Source organism: Colossoma macropomum, unplaced genomic scaffold (assembly GCF_904425465.1).
Source record: "Colossoma macropomum unplaced genomic scaffold, Colossoma_macropomum, whole genome shotgun sequence".
NCBI classification, from domain to species: Eukaryota; Metazoa; Chordata; class Actinopteri; order Characiformes; family Serrasalmidae; genus Colossoma; species Colossoma macropomum.
The window spans coordinates 28,578,451-28,602,737 of record NW_023494789.1 but is presented as its reverse complement, the minus strand read 5'-3'; the positions used below and the strand labels follow the sequence as shown (position 1 = coordinate 28,602,737).

Sequence of the window (24,287 nt, the reverse complement as noted above, 5' to 3'; positions counted from 1 at the left end):
AATTGTTTATATGGTAATCAGACTTGATAAAATAGATAATGAGTTTAAATACAGGGCAGGAGTACTTAAGAATGTGACCAGTGAGTGTAGATGTTGATGGAACCTCCTGCTACAACAGTAGATTTTAGATAATGAGAGGGAAAATACTAATCAAACTTTGCCAGTAGATGACATATACTAGCCAGATTGGAGCTTTTTTTTTTGGTTCTTCATTTTTTGTTCTTGTTTTTTCCCTTTTGTAATCGTGAGAATAAAACAAATAACGAAAAAACAGACAGAGACATAAGAGGAACCTAGCTATACACCATTTATTAACAGCTTTAGAATGACCTCAAAACTCACCCTTAACTGAAGGTGAATATGTTCCATTCACCTTCACACATTTGTAAATCAAAGTGTTGCCACTTCAAAACCATGTGCATCCAACAAAACTGCCCCTAAACGCACAAACTGAGCACAAATCCTTAATGCAGTGGAAGAAATAAAGAGTTTAAAGATGTTCCCATTTAATAAGTTCTTTTATTAATATGAGTTTATATCTGAAGAAACCAAGAAAAAACAGCCCTGTTATCAACTGTTAAAATGATAGAGCATTTGCTGCTATTGTGGATGTTGATGGATGCTATAATACAGAAGAACATCAGTACAGTATAATTTGTATTTCAATAAAATCACTAATTATATAATGACAATAAGTTTGTCAAGGTATAACTCAACAAAGTTTGATTCCAGAGGCCCTTCAGCACTCCTATATATATATTTAAATATATTTTAAATATATATATTATTTAATATGTATTAATGTTATTTGTATTTGTTGTAATATTAATGTTTTTCTGAGCAAATAAAAAACATAAATATCACTGCCCAGATAAATACCTTTTGAAGTCTTTTATATGTATAGTTGCATATATATATATATATATATATATATATATATATATGTGTGTGTGTGTGTGTGTGTGTGTGTGTGTATATATGCTGTTGTATTTCCATTTTATTTCCTTGTATTTCCATTTTTGACATTTTTCAGATTTACATTTAAATTTATTACATGTAAATTTCATGAAGAATGGACCAAAAGAAACAGCTTGGAAAAAAGTCTGGTTCCATTGACTTACATTAAAAGTAAAGTATGTTTTTTCCTTCTCCTGTAAAGTTGCCATTTTGGAGATACAAGGTTTTCTTCCAACAGCAATATATATATATTGCTGTATATATATATATATATATATATATATATATATATACATATATATATATATAGATATAGATATAGATATACACTTGCACTGCAGTAATAGGTGAGATGTTATTGTGAAATTTGTGACTTCTGCTATATGTGGTCGCAGTAAATCATGTCATGTTGGGCACATGAGGTTAGTGTGTGGTGCTCTGGTGAACTGAAGGTTAAATTCAGAGGACTCAGTGATCAGATCTCATTACTTTCCTCCACTGCCACAGGGAAAGATTAGTGCTCCTTACACTAGGGTGTGTGATTTTTTGGCTCTGCCTGTTCATACAGGTCATTCACTCTTCCAGTATGGCAACCCATCATTTGACCTTCAGAGGGGACGACGTAGCACTGTAAATTATACACTTAGCAGGCAGATCTCAATGCATCCCACTCCAATAATTATACACTTTCTCAGGATTCTCAGTGTGAGGCCCACTCATCTGCCACACACTCACCAAGACCCCTCTCACAGTTGTAGAATAAATTTAAAGCGTTTACAGTGCCCTCTAGAATTATTGGCACCCTGGGTAAAGAGGAGCAAAAAAAGCTTTTGTTTATCTGCCTGATCTTACATTGAAAATATGATTCACTGATTTACAGTGATCAGAAGGCATGTTTAGTAACTAAATACAAAACAATGCAAAATTATTGAGTTGTTATTATGGTATAAGAGCAATAGAAGTCTGTGAATGTAAAAGAAAAATTATACTAAATAATAAACTCTAATTTAAAGGCCCCATATTCTACATTCTTCCTGCATTTTTTTTATGAAGACGTTCACTTATAATGTTAGTGTGGGTATATTACTCATTATCCCTTAGATTAAACAGGCTGTTTTTGTAACTGTGCCATTGAGACTCATAGAAGATAAATGAGCTCTTTTCTGATTGGCTGCCCTGTACTGTGCACTCAGAGCTGAAACACTCCTTACAACTTCATTGTGAAGTCATTGTGAATAACCTTATTGGGAGCTAAGCTGCTGTAGGCTGAATAGGTGGATAAACTGTATGTAATTGAGTTGATTATTGTGGCATCGCAGAAACAATGAATTCAAAACAGGCTGTTTTTGCAGCATTGTTTCCCTTTATGGACCGTTAATTAATTGTTAAGTTGTTAATTGTTTTTTTCTTTGAATAGTTTTCCTCACTAGAAGTTTTCAGCATTAGATCAAGCTAATATGCAACAAATCTGGTTTCATAACCTTTTACTGCTTCTCTCTAGATGACAATGGCATGGAGGTGGTTAGTCATGATGTTTTTTTTTCTACCTCACTGAATGTTGAGCTTTCTCTTATAGTCTCAGTTTAAGGTGAAACTAATAAACATCAAGTTTGTTCATAACATTTTTGGAGGCTGTGAAATCTTTCTATAGTTGTTAGTCCTCCAAGGGACTAAAACTAGCCCACACTGGCAGTCATTCTATAGCCAGTCCTGGCTTGCCATTAACTTCTTTCTTTCTCCTAAATGGCTTTGCTGCTGCCTTACTCACGCAGAAGACATTGATCTTAAATGAACATCGGTTGAAAAAGACTTCCATTAAGATGTTGTAAATCTCAGCAGAGTAATCAGTATGCACTGAGTGCCATTATAATACTTGCTTCAGTCTCAGAAAGCCGGAAAGAAGCCTTTGTAATCTACAGTAGGCTGGCGATCACAGCACACAGGCACACACGGAGTCCCAGGACTTTTAAGAAGGATTAGGGAAACGCTCTGTAACAGTAATGAGTGCTGGATGAATGATGTCTAATGGCCAGGCTCATCTAACAATAATATGGCAGATCTTGTGATGAAAGTGAGGGCCGGCATTTACTGTAGGGCCCACTAGAGGGGGCTGCAGGACAGCAGATGAAGCCACTGCAGAGCTACTGCAGTCTGCTCTCAATCACCCATGTATGACTCACAGATGCTGAGTGGAGAGATTTTCTGCAAATTTTTGTGTTTAATTTCTATTTATTTGCCGAATTGATTGGCATATTTTATATTTTAGTTTTATTATTTCCAATATGTTAAACGTAGCAAATAATTAGAAATTAAGCACTACATTTTGCAGAAAAGTAGTTTTTTTCCCTATAGAGAATGTGTTAACTTATTTTTACTTTAACATGCATTAACAAAACATGCAACATGACTTAAGGTGTTCAAACTTTTACATAAGACTGTATGTATTTAAACTTAAACTTACTCAGAGGAGACTGCTTACCACAGCCCAGAAGATTTAGTCATGCTTTCCTACCAATGTACAAGTCTGTTCTGACAGACGGCACATGTCTCAGATAGGATTCAAACCTGAATTGCATCAGAAAGGCCTGTATGTGCTCTGCTATAAGCAGAATGTAAAGACTGAGCATATAGAGCTGCTGTTCTCAGCCCAGGTTTGCTCTTTTATTAGATATAGACTCTAAAAGTACAGAATTAGGCTTAACTGTTGTCTAGAAAGAACATTATTTTATGATAATATAAAATAATATAAATAAAATAATATAATAATATAAAGGTTGCAACTGTTGTAATAGACCCATGATACATGATTACGGTAGATGCATTAATATAAAGTCTAAAAGGTTTCCATTGTCAGGTTCACTTCTGGAAGTATTTGCTGCAGTTTGGCTAGTTTGAGGAGAAAAGCTCATTATTGCTTGCAATAGAAAGTGGTGTTCAAACAAATACCACAATTATTGGCACCCTTAATACTTTGTGTACCCTTCCTCTGTCAACATTAAGTCTTCTTATAGTGCTGGATGAAGTGGGAGAGCACAATGTTATGATATCGTTTCTCCAGACAAAATCTATCCAGATCCTATAAAGTCATTCAGCTTTCCTCGTTTGACTTCACTTCATCTCAGCCTATGAGTGTTCAGTCGGGTTTGGGTGAGAGAATGGGATGGTCACTGTACAAGTCTGATCCTGTGGCCATTTTTGTGTGGATTATTATGACATGAGTCCTAACAAGAATCCAAGACAGAAAAGAAAAAAAAATATTCATTTATCTATTTATCTGAACATGCTTATAATAGTCCACTAGGTGGCACTGTGGCTCCATAACAGAGCCTTCTCTTCACGGACGGAACTGTATTCTTCAAAACATAATGGAAAGAAAAGACAGTGATAACAGAGAAGATGGAATATAGGGCTTTGTGATGTATGTGTGTGTGTGTGTGTGTGTGTTTGTCTGTGTGTATGTGTGTGTAGTCATAAGCTGGGCCTGATTTAGCAGTGATTTGTCACAGCTCTTTGGCAGCGTTCTCACTTGTGGTAGCATGGTGGCACCCTTGTTCTATAAATACATTTTGGAATCCGCACACACGGAGCCAGAGCTCTTCCAGAGAGCAGTTTCATTTACAGAGCGGGATTACCCCTCTTTCTGAGAATGGATTACAGAGGGCCCACCATGATGATCATCGTCATCATTATCACAGTGGTTGTGGCTGTGGTTTGCTGTAACAAAGCTTAGAATGTGCACAGCCCAATCGTACATCCAAAAGCATTCAGTAGAGACATTTAAATGCTCTGACACTCTGTAGCGTTAGTCAATACAAATGTTGTTCCATCATCTTAAACATTAGGAGTTTCATTTTAAAATGAAACATGGTTGATGTTAACAGTACTGAAACGCATTCATAATTGTGTTGTAGCTTCACTTATGATGACAGAACTGGTAATGATTATGCTTTTCTTTCCAGGCTGACCATTTCTGCTGAATGTCCAATGCAGCTGGAAGATTTCCCTATGGATGCTCATGCCTGTCCCCTCAAGTTTGGAAGCTGTAAGTGAATTCATTCCTTTACCCTCCGCTCTCTATGCAGCAACCAGCAGCTTATGATATTTCCCACTTTAGCCTTCACAATGCCAGCCAGTGTAGAAAAATAGAATAAAATGCTGCAAAGAACTGTTGCACATACTGCAGCAAAGAGCTTTTATATATGAAATGAGTACATTTGGTACATCACCCCTTATAATACAGTGTAAATAGATCCACCGTAGCACAATTTAACTGCTAATATGGTAAAAATCACCAGCATTGCTCTGGATTTTTATTCTTTTTGCCTTAGACAAGTCAATATCTTACTTGTATGAGGCAAAATATGAGCAGTTGTCACTGCCGCCATCAAATACATTAAAATTAAAGTGGTCATTTGGTTCCATATCTTAAATTTAATCAGCCAACACATGTTGGTGTGTTAAGTTTGCTTCTTCAAGTTTAGCACTGCAGGTATGAGGCTAACATAGCTAACAAATATTGAATACTCATAACTACAAGTGAGCATAGAGCAAACTGCATGCTAAATCATACGGACTTGCCTCCAGCTGTGTCAAGATGTAATCTCAAACAGACTTATATGTGATTTATGACATACTCCTACAATGACATACTATTTATTGTTTGTTAAAAATGAACAAAAGTATGTGTCATGGCTAAAAATTGTAGTAGCAACAGTTTTAAATCCTAATTTTGTCAGTTAGCTGCATTCATTTATTTCCTATTTGCAGGAAATAGGAAACTTGTTTGTACTTTTGTCCATTTTTATCAATAACAGAATGTCATACAGTGCCAGAAACCACACAAACAAGTCTATTTAAAATTATTTAACAACTCAACGCAAGTGATATGTTCTTTGTACAGTACTAAGTTTCCGTTACCTGTTAGCTACCTTAGCCTTTGCACTTAGCGCCAGTGCAAAACTAAAGAAGATACAACACATCTTGACTGAAAAACTATGCCAGACTGACTTAGCACACTAATTATGCTTTAAAAATCCCTCCTTACTACACAAGAGCATTATCCAGCCCATCAGCCTGCATATAAGAACAGAAAGTGCAGCAGTGGAGGCAGAGAGGGAGAGATGAGGGTAAGCGAGGATGCTGATGCATCGTTTCTCTCTGACTCTCTCCATGTTTTGACAGCGGAGTAATGAGAGGACTGAGGGAGTCACCTCTCTCTGCCCTTGTGTGTTTCTCTCTCTCTCACTTGCTATCTCTCTTTCTGAGTCTTTCTCTCTGTGGTTTAGGGTTGTTCTTGACTAAGTATTTTTCAGTAGACCAAAAGTCTTGATTTTCAACCAAAATGTGAACACATAAGTAAAGCATCATTAGCAACAATTGGGCTATAGACCTTGATTCTGTCCCTGAAGTGAAAGCTTTCATTTCGCTACATATGTTATGGGAAATGTTTTACATTTATTCCTAATGAACCAATGAATCAAATAAGCAGCACATCACACAAATTGCTGTCAGGATTAGCATACCTATCGGCTAATTAAGAACTAACTAATCATAACCAGCTTCAATTTAGCATCATGCGCATTGTTCACAGTTTTCCTGTGTTAAAGCACCATTTGCAGAGTTTATGTTGCACCTTGTTGGAAATTTGTCCTTACAAATTTCAAAGTGTGCTCACACAGGATCATTAATGTATCTGAAAAATCTATTTAGTGAAAAACAGTACTTAAATGGACAAGGCTGGCCATCAGGTCCAAACTTTTATTACACACTTCAATAGTCTAAGAATAATTCAGCCAGTTTCCATAGTAGCCAAAGTAGTTACTGAGTATAAACTAGCTATGTAGTTACAACCTATGTTTGCAGAAATATCTACAGTTTTTGTTATAACTCAAATGTAAAAAAATAAACTAATAGGGATGAACAATGACATCATAATCATACGGATATTGGCAGATAACATATACACTCTCAGAAATAAAGGTATGATACTGTCTCTGGGGCAGTACCCCTCTTGTCACTGGGGTGGTACCCTCAAAGCTACCATTGAAATAATATTTTCTAAGTTGTACTGACTCCACACACCCCATCTCGTCTCCAGACTTTTTATTTTACTGTTCTGCTTTAAATCATTAGGTTATGAAAAGGTACAAATACGTACTTTTTACCTGGGAAAAACTTATTTAAGGTGCACAACCGGACCTTAAAACCACAGCTATACCTTTGAGGGTACATTGTCATTGTTTATACCTTGATGAATGAAAAATGTGCCTGCAGATTTCGTTTATTTCTAACAGTGTAATTGTTAAAAAAAAATAAATAAATAAATAAAAATGTTGGCATCGTACAGATGATTAGGTTTGGTTGTTATTACAACCTGTTATTTTAAGACACACTTATTGTGCTCCAAAAGAGCAAAATATTTAGGTGATGCTGGGCTGCACTGCTAAAATAGTTCACTACATTTGCATAACACTATGCAAATAAATGTCATATTTCTCTGTAATGCTAATCCAGGTAGGTGTACCCCAGTTTCTAGATTTTATTAGCATGTTCATGGAAATTATTGGATATCAGCGTTGGCCCACAAATATGGATGCTTCCCTACAAATTAGAGGTCTGCTACTTGACCCAAGCCCGTCTTCGCCCAACAAAATATCACGTTTTGGGCCGAATTCAGGCCGATTTTTAGTGTACATCAGGCTTAGTTTGGGCTTGGTTTCGTTTTCTAATGAGTGATTTTTTTATGTAGTAGATTTGTTTTTATTTGAAGGGATGAGTCTACGTGATTTTACACACTCATTTTTATCTCTCGAGATGAAATTCAACAGTACATCAGTTGTAGTTACACTGTGGATGATGAGAGGGATGTGTTGGGTTGGTGAAATAGTCACAACACATTTTTTGCCCTTGCTTGTTAAGCTTGCCCAAAGTGCAGCAGCAGCGAGAGTGAGAGGAACCCTAGCACAGTGAGGCTAACAGTTGATTAGAGAAGGGTGGATGCTGTTCTCTGCCAGACACAATCAGCAAAACCTCAAAAATATGGTGATAATAAATACTGTTAGAGTATTACAGACAGTGTAAAATACCTTTTATCTGTTGCTCAACTCACACGCTTAGTAAAAAAGCAAAGCACTGTAAAACAGTGTCTGTGATAATCTATCTCTGTTAGCGCCTAGAGGGTTTGGATCAGGTTCAGGTTTCAGATTTAGCGGTACCAGTCGGGCCGGCTTGGGTCAGGCTGAGTCTTAAAGTCGTGAGTACAGGTCAGGTTCAGGCTTTGATTTGATCTGAACTTTACTGCAAATAGGAAATAAATGAATGCAGCTGACTGACACAATCTTAGTCGGCCAATAATGCTACGACTGACTACTAGACTTGTTGACTAATGCTAACCATACTCTGGAAGATTTGAAAAGACTTTTGAAAGACTAAAGTCTGACATCTTCTCACATCAAAAGACAGTGTCACTTTTTTTAGTCCCAGGCTATGATTTTGCAAAGACTAGGAATCTTGCAGTTTCACTATTTATAAGACTGCAACTAGATTTTTGAGATCATGCCCCATCATGCACCTGGTAGAAATTTACAAGCAGATAAACACTTTTCCTTCCACTCTATAGTGGTACAGATGGGAAGATACTTTGGCTGGGCATGTAAAGATCTGGGGCTCAGAGCAGTTCACTGTAGAACTGTATATATCATCACCCAGAATCTTTTAATTAACCTGTAAAATGTGCAGTTCCTTTTTTAATTTGATATAAAGATTTACACATCAACACAACACAACAAACAAAATGAGAAACCACTGTAACGGAGAGACAAAAAATGAAAAAAAACATTGATGATTCTTCAGTAACGCCATTCTTAAAGTTGTCTACACATTTCCTTACATTACTGTTACAGGCTCAGTGAACCTGAAATATTAAAACAGCCAGTTTACATTTGAAGTTAATATGATTATTGCATTAAAGTGGAGCATGAGCCAATGCTTAAAACTTGCGATAACATTAAACACGGTTGATTTTGTCACAACGTCAAGACGAGAAAAAGACTATCTTGAGACCGCCTTCCTGACCACCTCACAATGATCGAGATGACACAAGCGCGACGCAACTCTAGCAAGACTCTCATGATTTCATTCCGACATTGGTCATTTGTCTGCGACAGCGAAATCGCTTGAAAAGTCATTTGGTGTAAGGCCAGCATTAGGAGGACAGACCTACTGTGTTTTGCTTTTTTGCCCCTTTATATATTCGCACATACTTTCTGTCATCTCTTGCTGTGCCCTTAGAAAAAAGCGTACCGCACTATAAATACACACTACCGCACCTGTGCAATCCTGTTGTCTAGTGCATTAAAGAACGTTACAGAACGTCCACTTGAGCCTTCACTGAGCACAGCTGAATCTTATCACGTTGCCACCCGTTCAGGAGCTGGATTAAGATTATCACCTGCAGGCTCTGTAGAGTGGGTCACTTCAGGGCTGGATTAGGAGTGCCTCCTGCTCCCAGAACACACACACACACACACACACACACACACACAAATACACCCACCCACCCACACATACTCACACACACTATGTGTGATGAAGCAGGGATGACCTGTCTTGAACAGCTCTATTTGAAGTTTCAGGCCCCGCCAAATGGATTGGCTGCAGCTTGGTAGTTAGTCTGGGCTCACAGTGAACAGAGGGATGCCAGAGCAATGGAGCATGGAGAGAGTGAGGGAGAGAGGCCTAGACTAGTGGAGGAGGGTTCCCCTCTTCTGCAGCGCCACTGCCAGCAGCCTTACTGTGCTGTTAACCAGGGTCAAAATATGCTCTTCAAGTACAAAAGCGTTCATTCTCAGCGTTGTTGAGTTGGCATGCACAAGACTGGAATATGTAACATTTGCATAATTTTATCACACAGATAGTTGTCCAAGATGTTTGGAAGCGTTCCAGCAGATCATTGAATAATTGAAGAGGTCCACTAGAGTTTAAACTCAGTGGGTGTTCCAAAGCTTCCCAGTTTTTTTTTATTATTAAATCTTAAAACGTTCTTACATACAGCAGTTTTATCACGTTCATATTTTTACACTTCACCGAGATACCAGGTTCAAACTTGGTTCCTTTGCATTGCTTTTCCGCTTTTCTATATAATTGAAAAATGCTTTATTTTACATTCAAATATGGGTGTAATTCTTGCATAAATATATTACCCCAGCTTTGTAGGCACTTGATCATCCAGTCTTTCTTCTGAAATCAAGGGTATTAACAGAAAGTTTATTCCCCCCTTAACTGCAGTAACAGTCTCTATTCTTCTCAAAAGGCTTTACACAAGATGTTGGAACATTGCTGTGAGGATTTGATTGCATTCAGCCACAAGAGCATTAGTGAGCTAAGGTACTGATGTTGGATGATTAGTTTTCATCCCGAAGGTATTGGATGGAGCTTCATCATTCCAGAGAATGCAGCTCTTCATCCCAGCTAGGTGGCTTTATACCCCTCTAGCTAATGTTTGGCATTGAGCATGGTGATCTTAGGCTCCTGTGTGGCTGCTCCAGAACATTCGATTCTATTGGCAGTGCTTTTCTGTGGAGATTATGCAAGCTGTCACTGCACAAGTGAACACCTGTGTCAGCAGTATGTGCATCTTAAAGTAGCTGAATTCACATATTTTGATACTTTTGGATATATAGTGTACATTACATCATCACTGGCTCACTTTTGGCAGTAATTGTGTTGAGGTAATAGATTTTATTTATGTGGAAATGTCATTTTCTCTTTTATATATGCCATATCCAGAACAACAGTGCCACTGCCCGCAGCTCCTTTTGTAATCCACTGACCATACTAAAGTTCACATGGGCATATTAGGTCATAGAGGTTTATCCTAGTTCATCCAATTGCACTTTCTGCAATACCCCTGTGTTCTGCTATTCTGCTAAAGCAGTGGTCACCAGACCTCCTCCTGGAGATCTGGTTTCCTGCAGAGTTCCTTTCCAACCTGCATCTAACATGTCCTCGTCGGAAGTTCCTATTTCTGATTTTGGAGGTTGTTAGCATGGTGTGATATGTTTTCAAGTGGTTTTGGATATAAATGAGGTCAGTGTGCTGGGAATAATGTTTTTTTGTATTCTTTTGTTTTTCAAATAAAAGAGAGTAAGTTTATTTTGCATCACTCTAACAAAATAAAGAACAGAGGTTGCGCAGTGGATGAGTAATGTTTTTATCCGGTTACAGCCACTGCATAGCATATGCTCATATTTTCAAGTTTGGATAAGAATAAGATGTATAATTTAGCTCACAGTGCTCGTGTGTGGCTTCTGAATAACTAAAACCTTTCAACTCGGAAAGTCGGGGGTCATCAAAACTCACCATGTTGTGGTAAAAGTGTGCTCATCTTATTCATTCAACATTTCCAATATGACTTGAAGGCAGCATAACAGTAACGCATCTGATCCAGCCAGTCACAGACTCCTGAAGATGTTATTTAGCTGGAGCAGATGTGGTTAACTGTGGTTGGATCTAGGCTCTGGAAGGTATCAGCGTTGGTAGCCACCGAGCTTAAGCCTGTGTTAAGTCTCCTTCCTCTTCTTCCTATTAAGTCTCTTTCAGCTGTTTCCTTCCATCTCCAGTGTGTAGCCCGTATCACTCAGTGAGAGCCTTTCTAGAGCTCAAAACAGATCAGGATACAATGCAGTTGTCGCAGTTGTAGCAGCACTTTGTAACTCTTTTTTCCCCACTTTTTATGCTTTCACACTATTTGAAAATATCAGTATTTTAAACTGACTGAGCATAAACCATTAAAATGATCCAAAATTACTTGTAGTAAAATCTCATTATGTTAATGCAAAGTTAATGAAGTTTTTTCCTTAATTTCTTAGATATACAGTTTTGTTACAAAAGTGATGACAAACAGTTGAAATTATTGTTATATTTAAAACTAATGACTGACAATAAATGAATGACAGTTTTCTGAAATTGATATAAACTAGTCAGGCAGCTCTCTCTGAGCAGTTTCTCATATTTGATTGTTACTTCTGTTTCAGCTTGTAAACATGTCAGTGGCTCCAGAAACAATTTTTGCCTTCACTGCAACTTATAACATAGTTAAATGTTTGATGAGGGCTGAGTAAAAGTTTCATGAATATATAGTACATTGTTAATAAATCTTTATAAATTATCCAGCATATGTGCTGAAGGCCTTTTAATGGCCTCTTTTAGTTGACGTCTGCAATCCTGTACCCCGAACCATGATGAATAATTTCATTACACTTTTTAATTTTCACTCTAGTGAAAAACTGTGGAAACAAACCTCGTCCGATATTTAATTTCCTCTCAATTGATATATAATTTATAATGGCCTTTTTTTCCCCTGGGTATTATGCTGTTTGTTGATATTATTGCAAATCGCATGCTTAAGAATTATATACCTTTTTAAGACCTTTGCAAATTACTGCATGAAAAGCTTAATCACTCCTGAGATTTGCAGTAGTCCACTAGCAGGTGCGAAACAGAGATGACAGTAGAAGTATTTGATTAGTGATTCAACTTTTAAATCAGTCAACTAAAGTGTTTACTTGAAGCATTGTGCCCCGTTATATAATAGCTTACATAAAAGCTGTCTGAATTCAACAGCTTTTGTTTGACTGGTTGAATAACAGCTGCAGACGCCTAGTTCGACAGTTGTCTCCACCAAAAGGAACTGGTACTATTCTGACTGCTGCACTCCATGCAGTAATGTCTCTATTGTATCCATGATGCTAATGTGACTTACTTTTTTTATTGATTTTCACTCTAATTCTACAAAGAAATAGGACAGTTGCTTCTATAGTGGTTAGGATTAGGTCTTCATGCACAATACACGTATTTAGCTTAATGGACCCTGCACCCTGATTCTGTGAATACGCAAACATTAGTGGATTTTTCTGCAGATGTGTCGTACACGCAAACTGTCATCCATAACCTGAACTTAATAATTATACTAAAGCCCTTATTCAGGGGAAAGGTATTATATTTGATTAAAGGACACATATCGTACATTTGTATTAGATTACATTTTTTTCTCATGACACTATGTTAACTGTAATAATTTATTTAAAATATAACCATTTTCCAGCCTTTTTATCTCTTAGTATTAAACAGGCTGTTTTTGTCTCTGTGCTTTTAAGACGGAACTATTAAAATGATCTCTGTTCTGAGTGGTTGCCATGTATTTCACCTCATTCAAAAAGCAGTCTGGGCTGAAACACTCTATATAACTTCACCATGAGTGGGTGGAGCCAAACTGCTGTAAGCTGAATAGGTGGATATATTGTTGCATTCATGACAACTGGGAACTTTGACTTTACAGATTTCTTCCTAGTCTCCTTCTCCTCACCTCAAAGTGTAAATTTCAACTCAGAAAAGCTGCTTTGGGCACATAAAAGACTTTTTAAAAGTGTTAAAAAGCATCAGTTTGATGAGTTTGTTCATTTAAGAAGTGTCTGTAGGGTCCGGCAATTCACCGTTTATATAGCGACAATAATGACATGAATGTGCATTTGATTCAAATCTTGCACAGAACAAATTAAACTTGAAACTATGTAAGTGTCCCTCTGTATTTAGTGATATATGCAAATAGTGTATCGTAAACAAACATGAACTCAAAAGGCCGACTATATAGATTAAAACACACTATGACTTCTTGTTCTATGGCTGTCACTATGTTTAAGTGATGTCTTGGAACCACAACTTGGAAAAGTCAAAGCTTTGAAGTCCTTACTTGGACTTCCCAAATGGGAATTATAAGTTAGATGGCTGTTCAAATAGATTTTTGACCTACTTAAAAATGCGAAACTTCCCAATTCCCACTCAACAGTTCCACTATCGTTGCCGTCCAAAAAAACTAAGGATCTCTGAAATGGTAACTTTACAGGAGAAGGCAAAATATTCGTAACTTTTAATAAAAGTTAATGCGATTTTGGCGCATTTCTATTGGTCCATTCATCATGAAATTTTCAAACAATGTAAAGGACAACTGCTGTGATCAGAAGATACAATAAAAAAAATAAAAATCAGAAAAAAATGAATCTCTTTCTTTGGACAACGATGATATGTAAATACATTGGTTTCTGTGACATTACAAAAAAATTAAAGTAGGCTGTTTTTGCTGTTCCCATACATGGACTACATGGACTGAGGAGTGAATTTTGGAACTTACTACATGGAGGAAAAATTTTCCATTATATGGGTCCTGTGAACTAATTAAGCTACTAGTGGCGAACTGCAGTGCTCCTAATGTATGAATTAATTTCCTTGATATTAGCCTAGTGCATTAGCATGACTATGAGAAGAAATCATGAAGAATGTACATACCTAATGGGGAGAATAAAAGCAAGAGGGCAATAATTGAAGCACTAGGCTTTCTTTATCAGCTGAAAGATTTACTGACACAAATGACAAAAATGGCATCTATCACATGATGTTAGAATATATAGGAGCCCTTCCTTTTTCTTTTCTGTCTGGGACCTTCGATCTATAGTCAGTGTTCACATGCCCTTCTCCTGCTTTTTAAATCCTGCTTTCTCTCACGTAGTTGCTCTCTATTGTTCTCTTTTGTTGTTGATACTTCTCTCGTCCTTTCTCTACGTCTGTCTTCTCTCCATCTGGCTTTCCACTTCTGCACGTCCTGTTTTGGTTTGATGTTTTTGCTGTCCTGCTGTGGTGATCCACAGACTTCCAGCAGTCAGTAGCTTCCCAGGTGGTGGGTCTGAAAATACTGGATGGCACATAGAAGAAGAATCATTATGCAGACTCTCTCTCTCTCTCACTTCCTCGATCTGCAGGCTTTCCTGTGTAGTCCAAACTACGACAGATGGCTTAATACCATGGCAGGGCAAGTATCTCTTAACACATCATCTGAGAAACCACAAGCCGCAAACCCGTCACTTTGTACATAAAGGTCCTCCCGACCAACGAGAGTGACTTTTAATAGTTGCCTTTCATTTTTACTTTGATGCCTTTAAACACTGTTCCAACACAAAGACCCTCATCATGTCAACAAAGCACCATCTGTCTGTCCAGTTGCATAAACTTCAGCAGTCGTACTTCAGGGTACACGGCACACAGCAGGGGGCTCATGATTGCTGCACAGTGAAAATGTTGCCCATCATATAGACTGGGATTAGTTCTCTGCTGTCACGTTTGCCATCTGTGGCTTACAGTCCAGGGAAATGCAAGTGTCTTTTGTCCAGTTGTGAGAGATTGGACAGTAAGAGGTCACTTTCTGTCCTTTGTAATGTGCTTATAATGTTAGGATATTCTGTAGTTTTGTGTTCAGATCAAACAGTTAGAGCATTTTGAGGCACTAGCTAGTGGCAAATGGCTGATAGTTTGTAAGATGCCTGCAGTAAAAGAATGCAGCTCTCAACATCTCAGACATATGATAAGGGCAGATGTTTTTAAAGAAAATTTTAATGATGACCACTAAATTGAACAGGAAGCCAAATTGCATCAAAACATTACACTGCAAATAATGATAACTAGGCAAGTGAAATGACCTAGATTTTTATCCCATATCCTGTTTTTTTTTGTATTTTCTTCTTAATAGAGTGTATTGAGTAAATGTATTCTTCCATGATATGGGCCCTTTAACTCAGTATGTCTATAACTATATAATAACTATATAATAATACTTGAAACAAGCTACATTACAACTTACATTTGTGTAAATGTATGTACCAAAAATCATATTTCATTTCTACATGACCATTTTCCAACCCCTCTTTATCCCTTAGAACTAAACAGGCTGTTTTTGGTACTCTGCCTTTAAGACTAATATATGTAAATCAGCTCTGTTCTGCTCTGATTGGCTGCCTTGTATTGTGCCTAATTCAAAAAGTACTCAGAGCTGAAAAACTCCCCAGAACATCAATATCAAATATGAGCGTGGTTAAACTCCTGTAGTCTGAATAAGTGGATATGTGTAACTGAGTTGGTTTTTGTGAATTCACAGAAATAATTCATTCAAAATTGGCTGCTTTGCAGCTTCGTTTTCATATATGGCTGTATGGGTTGTGTAGTAATTGATACGCTTGAAACTTTGACAACATTTATACAAACTACTTCAAACTCCCTTATTTCAAGAAAGTGGGGAAAAGGCCCATATCATGTTCTCCCATTATAAGGGCCTTTTAAATCTAGTCATTGTAACTATAACTATTTAATAACTATATAATAATGCTTCAAGCAATATTATCTGTCGGTGGAAGAGGATAATTTCACTTGATAAAATATCTAAAAATGTATAGAAATATGATAAATAATCTTACAGCAATCTCATAGTGAGACATTAGATATATTAAGTAGATGTAAGATAATTTCACTCGCCAAGACATAATTATTTGCAGTGATAAAAATTCAGGTACCCAACAACTTAATCACTTGATTATCTTTAATTTAGCAGAAATGATACAGGCACAGCAGGTGAGATCAGAGTCCCCTTCATTGGCCCATTAGCAGACACAACAGAGCTAATTGCCTGCAATCTTTTATTATTATTATTATTAATGGATAATTAAGTGTGGATTGTATTGACAGTTGATAAAACTATTTAAAGTTCTGTTCATGTGAAAACAGTCTTTTCAAAAAAACCACGGAGGCCCTTCAGAACGCCAAGTGAAAAATGAAATTTATACTGTGTTTGTTAAGGTAATGTACAGGTTGGTCAATATTACAAAAATATATTGCATCACTTTCATGAAATATGATATGCATCATGATATTTTGGGGTTTTTTAAAGGGTTTTAGAGGTGTGTGAATAAGTTGGGGTGGAAAAAAATGCCACATTTTAAAAAGGTTATGAATGCCTGTGCAATGAGAACAATATTTTTTATATTTACATAATGTTTGCAGAAAAAGTAAACTATCTAAGAAGAAACAGGAGGAAAAATCTAACAGTTGGAAAAAAAAATGATAATGGCTGGCTTGGACATCCAGTCAGTTTATATCCTTATCATACACTAGGTTCTCTATAACTGATCTAAATCTGTCTTTTTATATCATTTATGTCAATATTCATCACAATAACGATAACAAATTGCCATATTGACCACCCCTAGTTACAAATATTGCAGTTCTTCAGTTGTATTGTGCTCAGTTGCATACTTTCAAGGCACTTATTCTGAAGTGGAATATTCTATTATATTAGGTGGTGTATGAGGTTATTATATGGACACAGTAGATGGCTATTCTCATTCACTCAGCTGCACTGCAATTCTCATATAAAGTCATACTCATTGTTCAAGACTCTCAGAACAGTCTGGCTTCATGCAGCCTGCATCTCCAACCTGCATTATACTGTTCTTCATTCTGTAAGTTGAGCTTTTTAGGGCCTAATAATAGAAGATGGACAGCTGTATAGTTTTACGATAGGTATTTTGAGGCTCATATTCTATGTTTACCACCCATATATAGATAATCCTTGTCTTACTGCAGTACAGCCTTGGGACATGCAATAGTATATCATCTATGATTCCTGTCAAAAGATTATATAGATCACAGCTTACCGAGGGATGAAGGAGTGGTGTAAAGGTCCCTGCACTGAATCGTGTTCATGGCTATAGTAATGCTATATTTTAACTCCAGGAAGGATTTGTATCATGAGTAAGCCTCAGCAGTATCTTTCCTATAGGCTTGTTTTACAATGTAAGATTAGAGATTGTAGTCATAATATTTCCACCAAGCTCACAGTAAAAGTGTTCAATATGATACACTACCTCTTATAATGTATAACATTGTATGTTATACACTACAGATATCCAGACAACCCTTCTAATTAGTGAAATCAGCTACTTTTAGGTGCACCCTATTGCTGAAACAGGTGTTAATCTCCATAGAAAAGCACTGTCAGATGCTCCAGAGAAGACACACATGACTCTAAAGTGACCATGCCCAATATGAAGCATCATCTAGAGTGGTATAAACCCCCAGCACTAGATTGTGGACCAGTGGAACTGCATTCTATGTTGGACCTCCATCCAATACCTTTGGAATGAGTTGGAGAGGCATTTATGATCCAGAACTAATCATCCAACGTGAGTACCTGACCTCAATAATGCTCTTGTGGTGGAAGGCAATCAGATCCTCACAGCAATGTTCCAACATCTAGTGTAAAGTTTTTTTTCAGAAGAGTAGAGGCTGTTACTGCAGCAAAAGGGGACAAACTCTCTGTTAGTGTCACTGATTTCAGAAGAACGAACTTGGATATACAGTCTACATAGTATAGAAAAAGCATAAACGCACCTGCTTAGATCAGCCTGCTTAGCCTACTGAATACATAAACACATGCATGTACTTATGTGGTGCAATACTGTATGAAAGTCATAGACAGCCCTTAATTTCCAGTCAAAATGGCCTTCAAGTAAGTTATTTATTTTTCAGGAGATTAAATATAAGATAATCCACTCATATGAAAAAACAGTCAACTATTCACAAACTATTAAAACATTAAAACACTCCTAACAACTGTGCAAGACATGGTAGACCACCAAAACTGTCACCATCAGATAAAAAGTGCTTAAAGCTTTCATCTTTAAGAGAGAGGAGAAAGTCAAGCTCCACTCTTACTTCAGATCTGAAAAATCCACAGGTGTTTCTGTCCATCCTTTTACTGTGTGAAGACAACTCAACACTATGGGTCTGAAAGGATGTGCAGCTGCCAAGAAGCTGTTACTGAGAAAAGAAAATAGACCAAAAAGAAGATAATTTGCAAATCAAACAAAGAAGTTACTGGTGCTCTCAGAAGAATGGACCCACCCCAGAGTCCGGACCTCAACATCACTGACTGTGTCGTTAGAAGCAACCAACTTCTAAGACTGAACTTTGGAGGTGTGAAAAAATATCCCTGCAGATTTCTTTAAAAAACTGAAAGCAAGTCTGCTGAAAATTAAGGGAGCCTGTAATAAAGGCAAAGGGTGAATTAGCAAAGCAAACACTAAATACAGAAAAAAGTACATTATATTTAGTTGTTGAGACTTCTGTGTAATATTTTGTTAAAATGTTTTTTGCTTTTCTTTCTTGACTGAAAAATGAATAACTTATACTTAATGGCTGTTTTGACTGGAAATACATATACAATGGCTGTTTTGACTGGAAATACACACATATACACTGTCATTTGTCTGGCATTTTGAAAAGAGAATATAGTCCTCTGTTATATAAATATAAGGAATAAACATCCTTATATTTAGAACTCATTTTTGGCTGTGTAATATTTTATTTCATTGACGAAAATGCTTGTTTTATTGAATGCAAACACACACACACTTACACACATGCACATACATACGCACACACCCACGCACACCAGCACAGCACACACACGGGCTTAAATTGCATTTAAAGGAAAAAAATGGGAACCATGTTCTAACCAAAAAATCGTCTTTCCAAATATAATCCAGCTTCATCTCCGGTAGCCCACCTGTTTCCCCGGCTGCTGAGCTGAACTAGTTAAGGCTGGCTGCTGTGTGTCAGTGCAGTGGGGGAGTCAGGAGAAATGGCTGAAGCCTGTTTCAGCTCTATAATCCTGTGTTAAAGGTATGGGCTTTAAGGATACAGCCGTGTGTGGGTGTTAACCAGCACTGAGTGATCTGATGGAGTTATTTTTAAAGGCCAGTGCACCAAGAGGTTCTATCACACCTCTATTATCTGCCAGAGAGAGAGATAAAGAGAGAGAGAAAGAGTGATGGGCAAGTATTTTACGTTGTTTCACGCATTCTGAAAATGACTGTCCGTCTGTCCAACAGGGGAGATGATTGTACAAGTCATGGAAAGTGTTATTACTTCATTTACAGATTTAATACTACAGTATAATGAATGTGGTATATTAGGCAATATCATAGCTTTCAAATAATTAGTAGCACACTAGGAAGCTGTAAAAAGAAGATATTTTAGATATGTCTAGAATGATGTATAGAGCTGTAGGCACTTCTTAAATGACAGAGAAAGCTATACGGCTTTGAAAATTAAAGCTATAACAAAATTAACACCCAGAAAGCCTTGTAACTGAAAAGTGTGGATCAAATCTTAATGTAGAGAAATTAACAACAAAAAATGTACATTTATAGTATATTATAGTTTATAATTTATAGTAAATAATCACTGAAGTATTGAATGAAAATTTTTTTTATTAAAATACCTTTTGGTGTCTAGTCTACAGGGTTTAAATCTACATTGTACAGATATTTTATACATATACAAAACATTTCCCAGCTGATTACAACAAGAATATTACAAGGATATTACAAGTTACTGTGTATGGCACTCTGTGGTTGTAAATGTGCAGCAAATCAATGCTCTATCCAGTGTACGAAATACCCCCTGGTATTTGAGGGGTCCAATGTTGGCTGACTACTCCAGTGCTGGCTGGCTGCTAACTCACTAGCCATAGCTGTGCTTATGCTACCTTCAATGGCAGCAAAATGTTTGGTTTAGCTATTCTTCTTTTGGAAATGCTCTTTTTCAGTTTGATGCCATTCACTGATCTCTTACACATCACCTCTTTTTTCTTTGAGAAATGAGTAACAATCCACTCTCTCCACCAGCCTCTTGGGAAAATGGGCAAGTTTTCAGATTTACAAATATGTTATGGCATATTGTGGAGTTTTTCAGAGGTATGCAGGCATAGTTACAGTTGCTAGGCTAGGATGGATTAACTGGGTGAACCAATTTGCTACAGCGCCACCCTGAGGCAGACCAGTGCTGCAGCCCTAGTTAGGTAAGAATATTATAGACAGAAGCTCACTGATTGGTGGATGAAGCAGCTTAACACTAACCTTTCCCTGAATTTGTATTTGAGCATCCATTTTTCCCTAACAAACAACACAGCATCATAATAAGTTTATTTTCAATGACCCCCCACAGACATTTTGATTTTGAGACATTCAGGGACCCCTTTTGCACCTTGCTTCTATCTCACACACACACCAGCACACAAACACTCATGTACATACAACCCCCCAATATTACACCATACTCAGACACCAGAGTTAACACATGCTGTCATATTTGTTAAGTAAAACATGTTTAAACCTAGAATAAATATTTTTAGATTGTATCCTGTAACTGTAAATGTGTGTGTAACTGCACACACATTGAGGTTTCTCTGATGGTGTGTGGGAGATAGAAAATGCTTGTTGGTTCGTTGCTTTATGTGTATATATGTATGAGATGTTGTTGGGACACGATGGTGACCCTCCCTTAATGAAAAGCAGCTTTACTGGCCCCTAAGCCACGACTCCTGACCTGAAGGAAGGATTATCTTCCGTGCTCACCCTGACCCTATTACTCCTCAAAGATTTCAGTTCTGTGGTCTGCACAGAAGTGCTGTGAATGTATTTCAGGAATACATGGTCTTACTAAAGTTTAAAGTGTAGACTTGAGCTTAGTCAAAGACAGTGTGCTGCTTCTTTATAAGCTGAAATTGCTTAAAGTTTTAGATTTTTACTCAGTTGACCAGACAGTTTTACAGAGTAATAACAGCATAACCTACAATTTTAATAGAAGTTAGTAAAAATGTTGGAGTAGTTATTCACTGATAAGTCTTATTATTAATAACTGACTAATATGCCTGCAGTTTAAGGCCATTCATATAAACTGTACTCTAAAACACTGACTTTTCCCCAAAATGATAACTATTACTATATCACTCACTATACATGATCATGGAGCTTTCTGATTTATTAAACTCTGTTATTACTGCCTCTCTTTTCCTACTTTACAAATGAAAAGAGCACCTGTCACTTTCCCACTGCAGTCTAGATTAATCATTCAGGATAATGAGAGAATAAGATGCATAGGCTGTTCAAACTGCTCTATAAATAGACTTGTAGAGGTGGTCATTGAGTTCAGATGACAATTAGATGACTAATTAGACATCATTTCACAGACATCTTTGCACGAATAGCAAATAACAGTAGTATGGAGGGGTTTGGCACTAAAATGCCGTTCTGTGCAGTAGCAGGTTGTTGCCTGCTGAGGTCAGGCCATGATCTACAAGGTAATAACCATATGTTATGACTCGATATTAATAGGTCTGTCTATTATTTGAAAAACTTTCAGCCACAGTCAAGAGTTAAAAGAATACTGGTGTTTTTTTTTACTGTTTCTCTCTCTGCAGCGTTTGTAGCAGAAGGTCAGTAACCACAGACAGTAATTTCAGTGCATTCCTTTGTACATAAAAAAAACAGACTCTTGACTCGAGACGCACTTATAACAGAAGCCAGTGGGCAGTTGCTGAGTTCCATCACTTGTATGGGAAACACATACAGTTGTATGCAAAGGTTTGGGCACCCTTAAGTGACCTATTTTGTTGATTTTCTGAGTGAAACAAAGTTACCACACCCTCTACAGGGAACACCCTTCCGCACAGTGTAATGCATGATTACTGTTCATTTGCTGAATTAATCATATTGTGGGAAAAGTAATAAAACATAAAATGTGGCCTGTGCAAAAGTTATGGCTCATTTTATATTTCATTCCTTTAAAATGTTCCAAGATGATCCAACTATGTTAATAAATAGAAACTGTTCTTTAATAGTTCACAAAAGTACCATATTTAAGTGTGTTTTTTTGTAAAAAGCGAAAGTAACCAGAATCACTTTTTACCGTGTTGCTGTTACATAAGAACTGATTTGGTAAACACTTTTTCATGCCTTTCGGATTGTAAAGCCTGTATTGTGTTTTGGATTTTTGTTATACACAGACATACTTTTAAGGAAGTCAGCAACTGCCCAATGACGTCTATTATACCTGAGTTTTGAGTCAACAAGCTTTCGGTTCTTTTCTAAGTGCAGGGAAATGCATCAGCGTTATTGTCCATGGTAATCAGCAGTGCAATACAGATGCTGATAGATTTAACATTAAAGTATTCCTTTAAGACACTCACTTCTTTGTATTTCAAGGATGCAGGAAACAAGGTATGCTTTTATCATTATGAAGCTGCCAGTGGACGGGCTGGAAGAGAGGCTGGGTCAGGAAGGAAGATTATGATCATTAGTTAAGATATCTTGGTCTGTCGTTATCCAAGTGCACTCCATCTTATATGCCACTATAACAAGCTTTTATCATCCCACTATCACAAGGAGTCAGTGCATCACAAGCTATAGCCTGCATACATCTTCAAGTACCGTTACAAAGATTAGGTACAAACACAACACAGCAAACCTCACTACTTCTAGATATACATACGCTCTCATATCTGCTCCAGCACAGCCTGGAGAACACATCATACTTATCATATATTTTGTCATACGGAAAGAGCAACAATTACACCATCTCACTACATTAAAGTTGCTTTTGCCAAGGAGCACAGTCTTTGTTCTTTGTTCTCAATACTTTAAAATAGCCAAAGAGGCTGTTTTCTTGTGAAACCTGCAAGAGGCTGCTTTGCTGTGAGCTGGGTGCAAAAAACACAACTATAATTGTACATTTGGAGAATGTGATGATTATAATACATGGAAATTACTCCAAGGCTTCATGGCTGAGATAAAGGTGGAAAATATAGCAGAAAGAAACTTCATGGAAAGCCTATCTATCTGTAGCCGCATGCTAACACTCATATTCACACTTTTAGAAAGTCCTCATATTTGTTCAAAGCCATCCATTTAGTTGTCACTGATTAGGATTTATTGGCTTCGCTCGAGTTTATTTTAATGTGCCCGCCTCAGGAATATGATTGCTTTGTCCTTTATGACAGCCTTTGTTTGTCAAACAATTCAAACACATTTGTTGTGAAATGTAATTGTCTGGGTGTGCCTAAAGGCTAGCATCATGCTGCTTTTCTAAACATACTTTTATTATGTAGAAATAAATAAATAAATATTTTCCATTGTGTTCTAGTATATGTTTTGTAACATATAATCACTGTTAGAACAAAATCAGGCATAGCCTGAATTTCATTTAAACATTGGGCTGGTTACAGGTTGTGGGGTCAGCTAGCAAGTACTAAGGCCTAAAGACATACTATATAGTGAAGATGACAACCACCAGGTAGCCGTACATCATTATAGGTTAGCTGAGTGGTTATGGAATTACCACCTTTTGTCATAAACAGAGGGGGCAAAAATGTGAATATTAAACACAAAACTCACTTTAGCACATTATTAAGCTTTGTTGTCTTTACCATGGTCAAATACAATTTCTCGCTAGCTAGATAAGGAGCTTATAGGAATTAGCATAGCTCAGGTAAGTCCTCACTATCTGGACAAAAAGCCACGCAGGCTAATGTGATGTTTACATATTGCCATTGAGGAAAAAAAGCTTCTTTCCATGTCTTTTTTCACAACTTATGCAGGCTGTAGGTTTGC

The 24,287-nt window shown here is 37.1% G+C and overlaps 1 protein-coding gene across 2 annotated transcripts in view; it reads left to right on the top strand.

Moving 5' to 3' along the window:
- gabra5 (gamma-aminobutyric acid type A receptor subunit alpha5) overlaps nucleotides 1–24,287 on the top strand; it is a 63,134-nt gene that overhangs the window by 13,097 nt on the left and 25,750 nt on the right. For both annotated transcript variants that reach the window (XM_036570743.1, XM_036570742.1), the window contains exon 6: nucleotides 4,917–4,999. In XM_036570743.1, the coding sequence (XP_036426636.1) occupies nucleotides 4,917–4,999 (83 nt within the window). The remainder of the gene's footprint in view (nucleotides 1–4,916; nucleotides 5,000–24,287) is intronic.